General features: G+C 34.3%; 1 protein-coding gene and 1 long non-coding RNA gene across 3 annotated transcripts in view; both read right to left on the bottom strand.

Moving 5' to 3' along the window:
• Nucleotides 1–7,535: 7,535 nt before the first annotated feature.
• Nucleotides 7,536–9,498, bottom strand: LOC107458919 (uncharacterized). Its single transcript, XR_008001380.1, has 4 exons — nt 9,084–9,498; nt 8,567–8,661; nt 8,453–8,495; nt 7,536–7,924 (listed from the first exon to the last, which is right to left on the bottom strand). It is a non-coding gene; the product is annotated as an uncharacterized LOC107458919 (long non-coding RNA).
• Nucleotides 9,499–10,260: 762 nt separating this feature from the next.
• The window catches only part of LOC107458917 (beta-glucosidase 12-like), a 9,293-nt gene continuing 4,062 nt past the window's right edge, over nt 10,261–15,491 (bottom strand). Inside the window, exons 3-13 of one of the 2 annotated variants that reach the window (XM_016077132.3) lie at nt 15,003–15,061; nt 14,795–14,870; nt 14,189–14,266; nt 14,017–14,104; nt 13,455–13,710; nt 13,136–13,251; nt 12,699–12,913; nt 12,591–12,622; nt 11,623–11,725; nt 11,417–11,513; nt 10,261–10,453 (exon numbers count right to left, since the gene is read on the bottom strand). In XM_016077132.3, the coding sequence (XP_015932618.1) occupies nt 10,276–10,453; nt 11,417–11,513; nt 11,623–11,725; nt 12,591–12,622; nt 12,699–12,913; nt 13,136–13,251; nt 13,455–13,710; nt 14,017–14,104; nt 14,189–14,266; nt 14,795–14,870; nt 15,003–15,061 (1,298 nt within the window). In that variant the 3' untranslated portion in view covers nt 10,261–10,275. Of the gene's footprint in view, nt 10,454–11,416; nt 11,514–11,622; nt 11,726–12,590; nt 12,623–12,698; nt 12,914–13,135; nt 13,252–13,454; nt 13,711–14,016; nt 14,105–14,188; nt 14,267–14,467; nt 14,531–14,794; nt 14,871–15,002; nt 15,062–15,491 lie in introns of those variants that run through there. The other variant, XM_052251955.1, reaches the window with a different exon arrangement.

Genomic DNA, 15,491 nt, shown 5'->3' with positions numbered 1-15,491 from the left:
TTCCCTTCGTCCTTAATTTTTTTTGTTTTAAGTTTGCCTTCAGCAAGTTATCGATAGACTTTAAGGACGCCTCCATTGCCGCTATCTGTGTCTGGGTATTGGCAATCCCCTCATTCGACTCAATGAGTCTCCTATTTAGCTTCTGTATTTCTTAACAATTCGAAACAGAAATCTCCTCAAGACGTGTCAATCAAGCTCCTTCAGCCTTGGTTGTTTTCTCAACAAGGGCACCAAATGTTGCTATAAACCTATCAAATAACAACAAAAGAGAAAGAGAACAAGAGTTAATGAATCAATCAATGTAAAATTAGTAACAACTGAATGATATAAAAGGAGTACATAAGAGTACATCCAAATTACCTTTTTCGAGTAAGGGTAAAAACTCCTTTACAAACACAATTCAATTCATATTTTCCATTCAATAAACCATATATCATACTTTATTCTCTCAAACTACGCATCGATTCCCATTCTGTTACATAACCAACTCAGCATAAGGTAACTCTAACATGCTCTTCTCCCTTCAGGTGTAGTAGTCCTTCATCTACTTAGGGGGATTCCTCTCTCCGTCTCTTCTTTCTCTTTCACTTGGCCCAATTCTTATTTTTTCATTCAGATTACTTGATTCCTCATCTGGCCATTATCACCTTGGGACCCCACTTCATTTACATTCTAAACTTGGATTGAATTGGTTATCGCATCAATCACTCCCCCTCCTTTACAATGACCTTGTCCTCAAGGTTTTCTTCAGGATACATGTTAATTAACTCAGTCCAATTGGCCCAAGTGACATCTTCTCTTGGTAAGTCACTCCATTCCACTAACACCTGTACTTCTTCTGTGTTATTAGCTGTCTTTAGTACTCTACTATGAATAATACGAGCTAGTATAGGAGAAAAAGTGGGGTCAACAGCAACTCTTCTAAGATCTGAGTAGGTGGGTCTCCCTTGAATTTCTTAAGCATGGACACATGGAAAACAGGGTAAATGGAACTTCTTGGGAGCAGCTCTTACTGATAGACAACAGCACCCACTCTAGTCACTACTTTATAAGGTCCATAAAATCTCTTACTGAGCTTCTGTCTCTGCCTAACTTCAACCGATCCTTGGCGATAAGGCTAAAGCTTTAAGAGCACCTAATTTTCCACCTCAAAGGATTTTTCACATCAATGATTGTTAGCCTATTTCTTCATCCTCTCTTGGGCCTGCTGTAGATGATGGAGTAGCTCTAAATTAAGGATGTCTCTCTCCGCAAGAGTACATCAACATTCTGTACAGTAGAAGACTTTGCCATATATCCCACAATAGTTCTCACCGCTGCCCCATATAAAGCTTCATGAGGCGTCATCTGGATGGAGGAATGATAGGAGTTGTTATAACAATATTCAGCATAGCATAAATAGTCATACCAGCTGTTAGGATAAGCATGTGTGAACACCCTCAAATATTGCTTAAGAGACCGGTTGACCTCCTCAATCTGACCGTCGCATTGGGGGTGATATGCCGTGCTATAGCGCAGCTTTGTCCCACTGCATAAGAAAAGTTGTTTCCAAAACTTGTTCAGGAATAAAAGATCTCTATCAGACACAATTGTAGTAGGAAACCCATGCAGTTTGAAAACCAAATTAATGAACGTTTGAGCTACCGCCTTGGCTGTGAATCCCGATTCGAGAGCCTCAAAATGTGCCACCTTGCTGAATCGATCAACCACTACCGTGATCGCAGTAAAATGAGAAGATTTTGGTAGTCGTACTATAAAGTCCATGGATAAATCGTCCCACAGCCAGATTGGTGTGGGAAGTGGTTGAAGGAGTTCTTGGGGTTTAGAGGCCATGTACTTCATCACTTGGCATTCATGGCACCTGTCAACAAATCGAACTACATCCTGTTGCATGCCCAGCTAAAAGAATAGATCACCAAGACCCTTATAAGTTTTCAACACGCCACCATGTCCTGCTGTCATAGCTGAATGAAACTGATGAAGGAGTGTGGATCTAAGATCTTCATAGTCAGGCACATATATCTTCCCTCCATACAAAAATAATCCATCCCTAAACCCATAGTCAAAGCTCAACCTTCCCTCCTTCCACTTCTCCATCATTCCATACATCTCTTCTGCATTTTTGTGGGCCTGCAGTAGTATAGGAATGATAGGAGATTGAGGTGCGGTAAATGCCTGAAATTGGGGAGCAATATCCTCCAATTCATTTTATCTCGATAATGCGTCTGCCACCTGATTATGTTTTTCAGGCCGATACTCAATCTTGAACTCATATCCTAGTAACTTGCTCATGTACTTTTGCTGCTATGGTGTTAGTATCACTTGAGTCGTCAATTCTCTCAAGCCTTGATGATCCGTTTTGATCACAAATTTCTTGCCAAGTAGATAGCGCCTCCATTTTGTTACAACTTGAGTGACTGCATATAGTTCCCTCACATATGCGGAGGCTTGAGCCATTCTCATTCCGAATTTCTTACTAAATAAGCAAGCGGATGCCCATCTTGGGTCACGGCAGAACCTATGCCCATGCTCAACGCATCCGTCTCCACCACAAACATCTTGGAGAAATTGGGTAGCGACAGCACAGGGGTGTGCATCATGATCTACTTCAAGTGGTAGAATGCTCTTTCGGCTTCTAATGTCCAGTAAAAGGCATTTTCTTTGGCAGCTCTGTGAGAGGAAAAACCAAATCTGCATAACCGGTGACAAATTTGCGGCCGTAATCAGTTAGGCCTAAGAAACCACGTAGTTGCTTAATTGTTTTTGGAACGGGCCATTTATCAATTGCTTCTACTTTAGCCGGATCCGCACGTACTCCTTCTCCGGATACAACATGTCCAAGGTAATCCACTTGTTCTTGACAAAATGAGCATTTGGACAGTTTTACAAAGAATTTATGCTCCCACAACACCGTTAAAGCTTGCCTCTAATATTGCAAGTGTTTATCCTTAGTTTTGCTATATACACAAGGATATCGTAAAAAAAAACAGCTATAAACCTTATTAAGAATGGTTGAAAAATCTTGTTCATGGTGCCCTGGAAAGTTGGAGGGGCATTCGTTAGACCAAAGGGCATAACAACAAATTCATAGTGTTCTTGATGGGTTCTAAATGCAGCCTTCCCAATATCAGCAGCTCTCATTCGTATTTAGTAGAATCCACTCCGGAGGTCTAAGTTGGAGAAGAATCTAGCACCATGAAGATCATCAAGTATCTTTTTTATGGTGGGTATTGGAAACTTATCCTTCACTGTGATAGAATTTAGAGCACAATAATCAACGCAGAATCTTCACCCTCCATCTTTATTTTTCACCAATAAAACCGAACTTGAGAACACACTTTGACTATCCCTTATAACTCCTATCTGCAACATCTCCTAGACCAACCTTTCCTTCTCCTCCTTCTAAAATTTAGGATATTTGTATGGTCTTATACTGACTGGAGTTTCACCTAGTATCAAGTGAATGGGGTGATCCAATGTCTTTAGTGGGGCAATGTGGTGGGTTCCACAAAAACATCAACGTATTCTGCCAAAATTGGCCTTGCTTCTGCCTTTGTGGATTCACCAGCTGCTACTCCTACACTGGTCTCAACAGTCTCCAGACAAAATATAGACAAAATAGCTTGGTTGTTAGCCAATTTATTTAATTCACTACATAATAAACTATTCTCTTTTAACAATCTTTCTCCCTTAAAAATCACCCATGATCTGTTCACTTCAAATTTCATAAAGAGCTCTATGTAATTCATCTGAAAAGTTTCCAATCCCATTATCCAGTGAACCTCCAACACTATATCAGCATCCTTTAAATCTAAAACAAATGTGTCAACAGTAAAATCGTACCCTTGAACATACAGAAGTAAATCTTTGCACTTCGCGGAGCAATCAATCGTCTCTCCATTTCCCACCATAATATGCAAGACATTAGTTGGTGTAAGTGGTTGACTCAGTCTCTTGGCCACTGATCTTTTCACAAAATTATGTGTGCTTCTACCATCCACAAGAATCAGCAGTGGTTTATTGTTCACCCTGCCCCTCACTCTTAATGTCTCGGGGTGAAACTGATTCTGGGCACAGTCTCCTCTTCATCATCCTTAATTTCTCCTTCTATATTTGCTTTACCCTCTGCATCACTGACATAGCCCTGCATTAACTCTTTCACTTCCTCCTCCCCCACCAACAATTGGTAGGTCGCCTTGCAACAATAACTCATGCAGTATTTCTCGTCATAGCAATAACACAACCCCTTATCCCTCCTCTGCTTTATCTCAGAACTGGTTAACCGTTTAAAGGGTGTGGTGTTGGTATTTGGGCTAGGGTTTAAGGCCAAGGTTTTGTTTGGTGAGTTGGTGTTGTGGGTTTGGGCTGAAGTGTTTGGTAGTTGGGTTTCTGTGTGTGGGATTTTTGGAATTGGGTTTAGCGTCCGTTGGTGGTGAATCTTTGGGTCGGTAGAAACAACGAACTGTGTCCTCCTCTTCCGCGCTGTAGTGCCACGGTGGATTCGTGCTTTTGCTCATGCAGTTTAGCGAGTGACACCGTGGTGACATAAGTAGCGGGTTTGGCTAGAAGGAGTTCGCAATTGAGATGCTCGCGGAGTCTGGCCACAAAGAACGATATCAACCACTCTTCGCTGAGTCCAGTGACCATATTTGAGAGTTCTTCAAACTGACCTTGGTATTCTGCCACCGTAGCCTCCTTCTTCAGCTCCTTCAATGCATTTCTCGGATCAAAGAATACTCCCTTGCCAAATCTTAATGAGAGGGCCTCAAGAAAATCCTCCCAGTTATAGGCCAAATTATTATTGAATCTCCACATGTACCATGTGTACGCAGGCCCAATGAGGTGGAAGGAAAGGACTCTGACACGCCGCTCCTCAAGTATGTCATATAGCTCAAAATACTCACGAGCTCGAAACACCCATTCCTCGACACCGTCACCTTCAAACAGAAGGAGATCAGCTCCTCGCATACCCTTGGGGCCAGGACAGCACCTTTAGGTGAGATCCTCCTTCCCCAGCCTTTCCTGCCTTCCTTTTGTCCTCAAATTTTTTTTTTGTTTTAAGGTTTCCTTCAGCAACTTATCGATGGACTTCAAGGACGCCTCCATTGCCGCTCTCTGTGTCTGGGTATTGGCAATCCCTCCATTCAATTCAGTGAATCCCCTATTTAGCTTCTGTATTTCTTAACAATTCAAAACGGAAATCTCCTCAAGACGTGTCAATTGAGCTCTTTCAGCCATGGTTGTTTTCTCAACAAGAGCTCCAAATGTTATTATAAACCTATCAAATAACAGCAAAAGAGAAAGAGAACAAGAGTTAATGAATCAATCAATGCAAAATTAATAAGAATTGAATGATATAAAAGAAGTATATAAGAGTACATCCAAATCGCTCTTTTCGAGTAAGGATAAAAACAACTCTGCCAACTCAGCATAAGGTAACTCTAACATGCTCTTCTCTCTCCAGGTGTAGTAGTCCTTCATCTACTTAGGGAGCTTCCTCACTCTATCTCTTCCTTCTCTTTTACTTGGCCTAATTCTTTTTTTTTTTTTCATTCGGATTACTTGATTCTTCATCATGCCCATTATCACCTTGGGACCTCACTTTATTTGCATTCTGAACTTAGATTGAATTGGTTATCGCATCAAATTCATACTGAAATTGAGTTGAGAAAAGAGAATTAATGGACTTGAATAACCTAATTTTACTAAAGAAGAAAATACATTATATAACTGAAATCGACAAAAGTGTACGAAAAAGGATTGAATCGTGCATAAATATTTTTTTCTAAAATACATTAACTATATATTCTTATTATCAAGTCTTTGGATTTGTTTACAATAGAATATGTTAGCATCTTAGTTTAAGTGATTTTTTATTGGTAGATTAAAATAATTTTTGAGATCACTTATGGTGAGATAATAAACAATTTTATAATGAATTCTATGATTTTAAATAATAGTGTTTTTCTTTTAATAACTCAATTTTTTGTTTTGAAAAATAGTTTCTTATATCTATTTAGTAGCTTATGAAAAACATATTCTTTCTTTTCAATCCATAAAGCTTGCATTTAGAGCTTGTGAAGAGTAAGAAAAAACAATTTTAACAAGTTTTCATTGCCTACAAAGAAAAAAAGTAATTCATTTTTCAACTTGGGAAAAGTTTGAGGAAAAAAAAAACGTGAAATCAATTTCAAAACCTAAAAGACGAGAAAAGAAAAACAAAAGCCTCTTATAATTTGCGAAAACCTAAGAGTCCATATGTTGGATTTACTTATATGGATCATTTTAAGATATTTCACATCTTTGGTTTTCCTGTACAAATTTTCAATCTAAAATAAGATGAACAAATTAAAAATTTCAATTTTTTTTTCATTTTTTTCCAACAACAACTACAAGAACAAAAGAAAATTGAGGGGGAAAAAGATATAAATCTGCTCCAATTATTGTTCGTTCATTTTTTGTTTATCTTTTTGAGATACAAATATGGAAACTCAACACCAATAATGAAGGTAAAGTGAAGTTTCAAGTACAAATAACTACAAATATTAGGAATAACTGCCACCTAGTGTGCCACATTGCCATTCTTAAGGCTCATAAACACAGCAATAATGTTATTGTTAGTGTATATCGATCAATTTATACTCCTCAACAATATTGTTGGTCTTGGTATATAGCAATCGTGTTGTCATCATAGTTGACTTATTAGTTCTATTTGCTCCATTTTTTTGTTTTTCACATGTTGTGAGCTACGATCTGCTCTGCTCGTCCTTTTTTCTGTTTTGATTTAGTACTTTCACACGGTGTGATTATACTAATTTCACAGATCTGATTTGTTCATGGTTATGAAAGTTGAAGACTTTTATTTTTGAGTTTTTTTTAAGAATTAACGTAAAAATTACTTTAATTTTTTAATAAAAATAACTTAATTAAATTTGCAAATAAGTTCCTGACTTTAAATTTGGATTACATTATACTTTTCCTTTCAAAAAATATAACAAAATCATCTGTGGCACATTTAATTTTGGTTTAATTATTCTGTTGGTCCCTATAGTTTTGCGAAATTTTTAATTATGTCCCTATACTTTTTTTCCTTTTAATTGGGTCCCTATACGTTATTTTTTTTCAATTTAGTCCCTATTAACGTTAAACGTCAAAAAAATGTTAGTGAATTGTGAAATTATTTTTATACCCTTAGGGACCTAATGAAAAACAAAAAAAATATAGGAACTTAATTAAAAATTCAATGAAACTATAAATATTCAATGAAAGATATTCCTGTAATCCCTATTCAATGATTCTAAGACATGAAAAATATTCTTATAATCCATTTTATTTTGTCACTATCATTCCTTTGCTTATTTATACTAGTCGAATTCCCGTGCATTTGCACAGAATCATATACTCCATTTCAATAAATAAATTAAAAAAATTTTTAATATTCACATCGAATAATGTCAAATTGAAATGCATTGTACATGCAACCTTGATAAAAAATTTTCCTCGCATAATATCGATTGATAATAATATGAACACAATTAGTATTAATATCACTTAATAGAAAATAAAATAATTACAAACATAAACTATATTGCTTAAAGTAATTCTATTTTTTATGTTCATTACATCATTGTTACAATATCATAAATATAGATATTTTTTATGTTCATTACATCATAAACTATCAAGTATTTTTCGAAAATCTTCAAAATAATCAACACTGCAAGATATATAATTCTGTCTTCTCTCATCTATATAGAAAAAAGACATTTGAATAAAAGACGACATCTTGTAGTATATCCTTGAGGAGACATCTTGGTTGTATCCACAAAAATCACATCCTCTTACTCTGCCCCTTCACCCCTAGCATTTCCCATGTTGCGATCCCAGCCTCCATTCTCATAATCAGCTACAATAAAACCAATACCTGAAAGAAAATGTAATAACCATACCAAATATGTTCATAGAATAAACATTCTGTCAACCTATTCAATTCACATATCCTTCCTAACAGTTTTTAAGCGAAAAATTCAGACATGTTTTCCTACCATCTCTTATGAACCTACTTCCATAATCAAAATCACTTGATGCCTTCACTTAGTCAACTGGTAATGGTGATCAATACTTAAAATGGCACAACAAATTAAAGATCATACCAAATACTCAAAAATTTATATTGATAAAATTCTTTCAACACATGAAATCTTAGAAACGGCTAAAGAAGTGCAGAGAATCAGTCCACACATTTTTCTAACTTAATTAACAACAAACGCAGAAAATATAAAATAACTTATTTTCACTGCAAATTAAAACAATAATTTGATCATTTGTGTTAAATCTCCAAAGTCCTCTACATGTTGGTAAAACCAAAGTGCATGAACAACTATAGTTAAAATAAGAAACTTCCAAAATGTTGTCTTGAACAAATCCACCATAACCACTTCTTGCAACTTACCCAAGTATTCTCGTAGCTTTTCAATGTCGTCAATTGCAACTCGCTGACAAAGAATAAATTTGATTATTCAAAAGAGTGGAGCATTCTTTGGCTAAAAGCAGTTCAAAACCTAACCTGATCAAATAGAATGATTCTATAAAATTCAGGATTTTTTATCCTGATTACTTGGGTCAATTTCCCCTCTAAGGCTTCCATGAATAAAGACCCGGCTGCAACAAAATCATATAATAGAAAATGATTAAATGATTATTTTTGCATCAAATTCTTTCTCTTTTTAACAAAGTTGGGTAATAAAAAATAACCACATAGAAAAGGCATAAATCCCAGCTTCATGATAGTTTGTCAACCGTGGTTTTACCAAATGAAAAAGCCACCTTTTTTCATTTCTATAATTTTATTCATACCAAGATTTATGACCCAAAAACATCTTCACCAGTAATCCAAGCAACCTAACTTTAGTTTTGTCAAACAAGTTATTCGTAATAGATTCAACACAAAACAGTTTCCAAACCCCTAACCTCAGTTTACAATATCTATGTCATAACGCACACATTCTAAGAAGTACATACCCATTTCCTAGAACATGCAAGAAACTAAAGAAGAGAGATATTATTAGATAGGTAGTGTCTACCTGATGATCATCTATTGGATATTCTATTCAATCTTAGAGTCATATTGATGCAATTTTGTCATTAGCCACACTATTCAATCCTAGTCCTGGGCTCTGTCTGAAATGGAAGCCACGGGAGCAGGCGCGAGGCAGCGAAACCAAGCGCGAGGGACGGAGCGGAGGCGCGGTGAGGGAGGGACGGAGGCACAGCGCGGCGAAGCGAGGGAAGCATGGAAGCACGGAAGCACGGAGGCACGTAGGCGAGACGCGGCGAGGGAGAGAGGGACAGAGGCGCGGGGAAATACAAGGGATGAGTGGAATACAAGGGACGAGGCACGACAGGGACGCTGAGAGGAGAAGGCGCGGCGAGAGGGCACCGTGCGGTAGATCCGGGGAGAGAGTTCGAGTTAGGGCTAAGGATATGTGAGCGTGGAAGTGGGAATGATTTTTTTGGAAGTTTAAAAATATAAGAGTGTCCTTCTATCCTAAAAGAGAGAATATTCGTTTTTTTAAGAGAATATTCTGTTATTTTAGACATTTTTGTCACGGTAAGAATTTAATTGAAAAAAAATAACGTATAAGGACCCAATTAAAAAGAAAAAAAGTATAGGGACTTAATTAAAAATTTTGCGAAATTATAGGGACCAACAGAATAATTAAACCTTTAATTTCTATTGGAACACTTAAGAAGGGAGCCTAAACCCTTTTATTTATCTAGGTATGGGACTTATCGCCTAATATAAAGGGTTAAATACAAATTTACCCTTTATAAAAATAATAATTATCAATTCCTTTAAAAAATTTGTTTCCATTCCAATCCTCCATCATCTCGTACCACTATCCTTCCATCTCAATCAAATACACCTCCATCATCATCATTTTCAATAAGTAATCTTCCTCTTATCTTATAGTCTTCCTCTCACCTTCTAGAATAAATTAGTTTTCATTAGTCACTACTATTCTATAGCATAGAAATCTAATGATGAATTTAAAAGATTTTTCATAGAATTTATGTATAAATTCTATACACTCAGAGTGAATAATGAAAAAAAATAACACCATCGATTTAATTTCCACATCTCTCAAGCTTCTGCTTTTTCTTATTACCTAAGTGCAAAAGCTAATTTAATCGAGAAAAGACAAAATATATATAGAAGAACCGTAGATAAATAGTGAAAGTGACTAATATTTAGTTTCCAGTACTTTGTTCAAGTTACAAATATTCATTGATGAAGAAACCTTTTAACCACAAAGCTGATTCTTTATAATACCTTTTTAAATCATTCTTAAAATCTACATGAATAATTCCCCACCGAACAGTGTAACCATAAGACCATTCGAAATTATCCAGTAATGACCATACAAAGTATCCTTTCACCTTGATACCATTCCTACATCAAATGCCAAATTTCAAGTGTTAGGTCAGTAAATATTGACTTCCAAAGAGGTTAACATGATGAACAAGTTTCACGATGTCATTATAAGAAATTTGGTTTTGTTATGGTTAAAAATATATCATTAAAAACGATGTTCCTTTCGTTTATATAATATGTTTCTAAAAACAAGGACAAGAAAAGAAATCCTGAAAATGAAAATTATGTAAATAGACTCCATTATCAATGTGAGATAAAAGAAAAAGAAAAAAGAAAAAAGAACCCCCAACCAATACTAAAATTAATTTCTTTCTTTTAATTATATTATCATTAAGAAGAAATTTTGAGGAGAAAAAGCTATGAAACACGGAAACTTCGCTGAGTTACTGTGTTCGCGTGTCGGACACATTTTGGACATGATGACACTCGTCCAACACACGTGTGTCTTAATAAAAAATAAAAAATTCTTTTTCGGACACGTCTGGACACACTTAAATACCATCACGTGTCAGCGTGTTCAGTCTTATTCTTAACATGTATTCTTAAAATAAATTTAGATATAGTATATATTATTATTTATTAAAACAAAAAATATTTTAAATACTTGATATAATTAAAATAAGACATTAAAAATGATTAAAAATTTTAATTTATATTTTAATAACAATAAAATATTAAAATATTATTATGATTTATCTAAAAAATACTTTATATTTTATATGTATGCGTGTCCCTGTGTCATGTAAGATTTTAAATTTCGCGTGTCGGCGTATCCCGTATCGTGTCTTGTCCGTGCATCATAGAGAAAAAGTTAATACTACCTAAATGTTGTACATTAATCAAATATTTTAAAATCTTAAAAATACAAATGACACAGATGTTATCAAAAGACAAGGAGTATCTTTGTGACAACTTTTATTACTTTTGTTACTTGCCTTTATCATCATGAACATGCTCTCTTTGTGGCAAATGAAAACTTACCTTATGGCCTTTTCAATATATGAAAGGTGCTGAACAATAAAGTCAATCCTAAAGTAGTCATCTAGAGCCTTTGTACCATCATTCGGCTCATTAATTCCTGCAATTATTTCAAGAACACGATTTATTCAAGCAAAATAATTGCATTATAACTTGGTATAAACTCAAATCTTAAGAAAAATAATCATAAACATAACTGAGTAGCATACCATTTTCTGTTATGTAAATGATTGGATCACCATACTTCTCCTGTGTGTATTCTAATAGGTCTAGTATTCCTTGAGGATAGGAGTACAACCAATCTGTGGCAGTCTGCAACATTATTAACTTCTCAATTCCACTACAAAAATTACTTTTAGAAGATATTTTCTGACACGCGGTACATATCTAGAGTTTATTTGTTGAAATTGACACAAAATTTTGATGGACAAAGAATACTAATTTTTGTGTCGCTGTTCTTTATGTCTTGATTTTAGTATCTTATCTTATTCTGTTCTCGTTACCAAACATAACCTAAGATACAATCTATGAGACACAGACTTTTATACTTTTGTCCTTGATTATTTTGCTCCATTTATTTAAGAAAATATGAAAAAAGATGGGAACGCATCACAGATGGAGCTTGGAAACTTCTACAATTATTCATGCCAAGCTTCAAACTAGCATGGATAGGCCACTTCAAATTTTTAACAAATGCATGTTAGAAATTTTAGTAACCTTTTATTGGAGTAACTTTACAAAATTCACGTTGTATTAGAAGCTTATAACTTTGTGTATTGTAAATCATATCTATAAAATTTCACATCAGTCCAAATTTATTTGATATACTTTTGTATAAATCAAAATTAAGGTAATAAATTTGAGCATGATATAGGCACTTATAGTTCAACCGCCAAACCGCTAAAAGTTAATCCTGACAAACAAAAATAAAATATACAATTTTACTTAAAATGAGACTGATGATGTCATTTGATACTAATGCAAATATATGAAGGCTCTTATAAAAGAATTTGAAGAATTCAAAGAAGATGAAAACTCAGGTGCAGTTAATTTTTTATGGAAAGTTGATAGGTGAGAGCTGTTAAATAATTTGAATAATTTAACTAAATTTTCATCTAAGGATTCTCAATTATCAACAAAAAATATTAACTGTAATCTGTATATGTAATTAAGTTACCTGGGGACCAATGGGAATTCCATCTCGCGTAGCTGAAGCAACAAAATAGATCAATTGCAAGTAAAAGGCAAATTAATCAGATGCTTGATTTAGAAACATATGGATTACCACTGAACAATGCGCAAAAGTCTGCCAAAAAAGTTAGATTTTCACGCTGGCAAGGAATATCGCCCACGTAGGTTGCAGTGTAATAGTTTAATCCTAAGAAATCGAAGGACCCTTTGATCATGGCGGATTCCCTACTAGAAAACTTTGGCAAACGATCTCCAAGTTTCTCAACCATTACAGCTGGATATTCACCATTGTACAATGGACCCATGTACCTTTCAAATTCAAACCCAACAAGTGAGGATTTTCAGACTTGATGATTGTTTCAATAAGAGGGCAGAGCAACGCACAAACATCCCATGTTAAACTGGGTCTTGAAAAACATTGCACCCAAATAGTATAATATAGGTAGTGTAATCTAATAATTAGATTTAAATTATAAGAACTTAATTAGAAATTTAGTAAAACTATAAAACAAGAGTATCCAAAGAACAAACCACTCATCGAAGAAAGCAAAGACACGAGATACTGCGTCTACATCAGCTTTTGATGGTGAGAGTGGCATAATCCAAGGAACACTTAAGGCTATCCCAATTTCACCCTTTTGAGAACTCTGTTACAAAATAATTGATTGTCAGCCAATGAAGCACCAAAATTATGAACAAAAAATCGTTACTAAAACAATAATCCATGAACAAAAATTCGTTTGGTATCTCTGAATTTATTATTTTATTCAGAGTCAGTTATTTCTTTGCTAACAACAAAATGCATGATTTTGTCTTAATATGAAGGTTTGATAATAGTTAGGTGAATAACCTGGAATTTGTCCCTATAAACATTCACAGCGGCGGCATGAGCAAGCAGTTGGTAGTGTGAAACTATATAGGGCTCCGTACTTGAATCACCTGCTTCACAATCTGGCCGGATCCACTTTGAACATCTTGCAGGTGGGAACATACCATGCGCATAACCTTGGAGGCTAACGGGTAGTGGTTCATTCAAAGTAATCCAATGTTTAACTCTGTCACCAAATTCTCTAAAGCATACTTCTACAAAATCTGCAAAATCTTCGCTGTAAAAATATTTAATAGTAAAAAAAAGATCAGTTTGAGTTTTGCAAATTTGTTAAGGTTGAAATTTGGTATTGTTTTTAATACGAAAATATAGAAATTGCATAAATAAAAACCCTTTTGGTTTGTGTTTTCATTTTCAAAAATTTTTTTAATAAAACAAAGAAAACAACGGAAGATAAAAATAGAAAATAATTTTTTATTATTTTTACTATTTTTTCTTTTTGCTTCATAAAGTCTAAAATTAAAAAATACCGAAAGAAAAGAGATGATGGTAGGACAATATGTTATTATTATTTATTGCTTACACAATTTTTGGGCTCAGAAAAGCACCATATTCATCTTCAAGAGCTTGAGGAAGTTCCCAGTGGAATAATGTTATAAAAGGTTGTAGGCCTGAGTATAAGATACAATAATATTTCAAGTTCGGTATCATCATTTTGAGTGACACAAAGAGTTGACTTTAAAGAGAGTACTAACCATTTGATAGAAGTTCATTTATGAGATTGTTGTAATATGTGATGCCTTCTTGGTTAACTCCATCCTTTAAGTGTCCACCTAAAAATGAGTTTATGAAAGAATCAAGGAAAAATTTCAATTCAACATGATATGGTCATAAGTATATATAATGCAGTTAGAATGACTCTAAATGATAAAATACATTATTAGTATGCCATAAACAAGAAGTAGAACTTAACTAATTAAATAGGTGCTTAATAAATAAATGATCTCAAGATTAAATTAAAATGGTTTAATTACTTTGGATATATATTTCATGCGTCAAGATGATACTGTATGTAGTAATGACAAAACTCATTTGGAATTGACCAATGACACTGTTGGTTGAGAATGCAAAACTCTTTGGATGTTAATTTATAATTTAGGAGGATTCCTAGGCAAGAATATATGATTTTTCTTTTTTCATAATTATAACTGATGTTGAAAGGGAAAATTGAGTGTGATACATTTGAATGTATCTAAATCTAATAATTAGTTAGGTCCTACAATCTATTGGCTGAAAAGTATTGGTTCTCTAGTAATTAAACCAATCAATTATAAATGTAAATAAGATAGAGAATTTCTTACTTGGCAAAATTCTTGACCAGGAAACTGAAAATCTGTAGGCTTGAAATCCAATATCCTTCATCAAACCAACATCTTCCTGTTTTTTTTTTTTAAAGAAAGATAATAATATTGTGAATTTATCTAGTTGAAAATCAAACCTCAACCACTAAGAGAAAATAACTTTTAAGATGATATATATTTTATATTCGAACGAAGAGAACCAAAATACCTTGTAGCGATGGTATGAGTCAGTTGCAATATCTGCAGTACTGTGGTCGAAAATTTTACCTTAAGCAACAAGCAAATGTCATACATAGATATCATTTATATGGTAAGAATGAACATAGCAGTAGAAAATTTTGAATTTTTCTTTTTTAAATTAGTGAATCGGACCTATTAAATTATCTAAAGATTCTTAACTTTTCTTTTTGTACTTAATCAATTTGTGTGGTATATGTCTTTTTTTTTTTGCGGTATCTTTTAGCATTGCGGTAGATTGGAATTTTATTTAAAAATTTGTTATTAGCCAATAAATTATTACGTACACAACAACCTAAGATTCAAACACGTGACCAAGTTAATTCAATTTGGACAGTATATAATTTTAATTCATTTATAAGTACTTTTTGGCAAAAGTAGTTGCAATTTTCTAAAGCTTGAGTTCATCAACCACAACTCCTTGGCACACGATTTTTCAAGAGAAAAGTAAAAAAAAAAA

Source organism: Arachis duranensis, chromosome 7, assembly GCF_000817695.3.
Source record: "Arachis duranensis cultivar V14167 chromosome 7, aradu.V14167.gnm2.J7QH, whole genome shotgun sequence".
Classification (NCBI taxonomy): Eukaryota; Viridiplantae; Streptophyta; class Magnoliopsida; order Fabales; family Fabaceae; genus Arachis; species Arachis duranensis.
The sequence above is the reverse complement of the archived record's forward strand: the minus strand, read 5'-3'. Positions and strand labels throughout refer to the sequence as shown.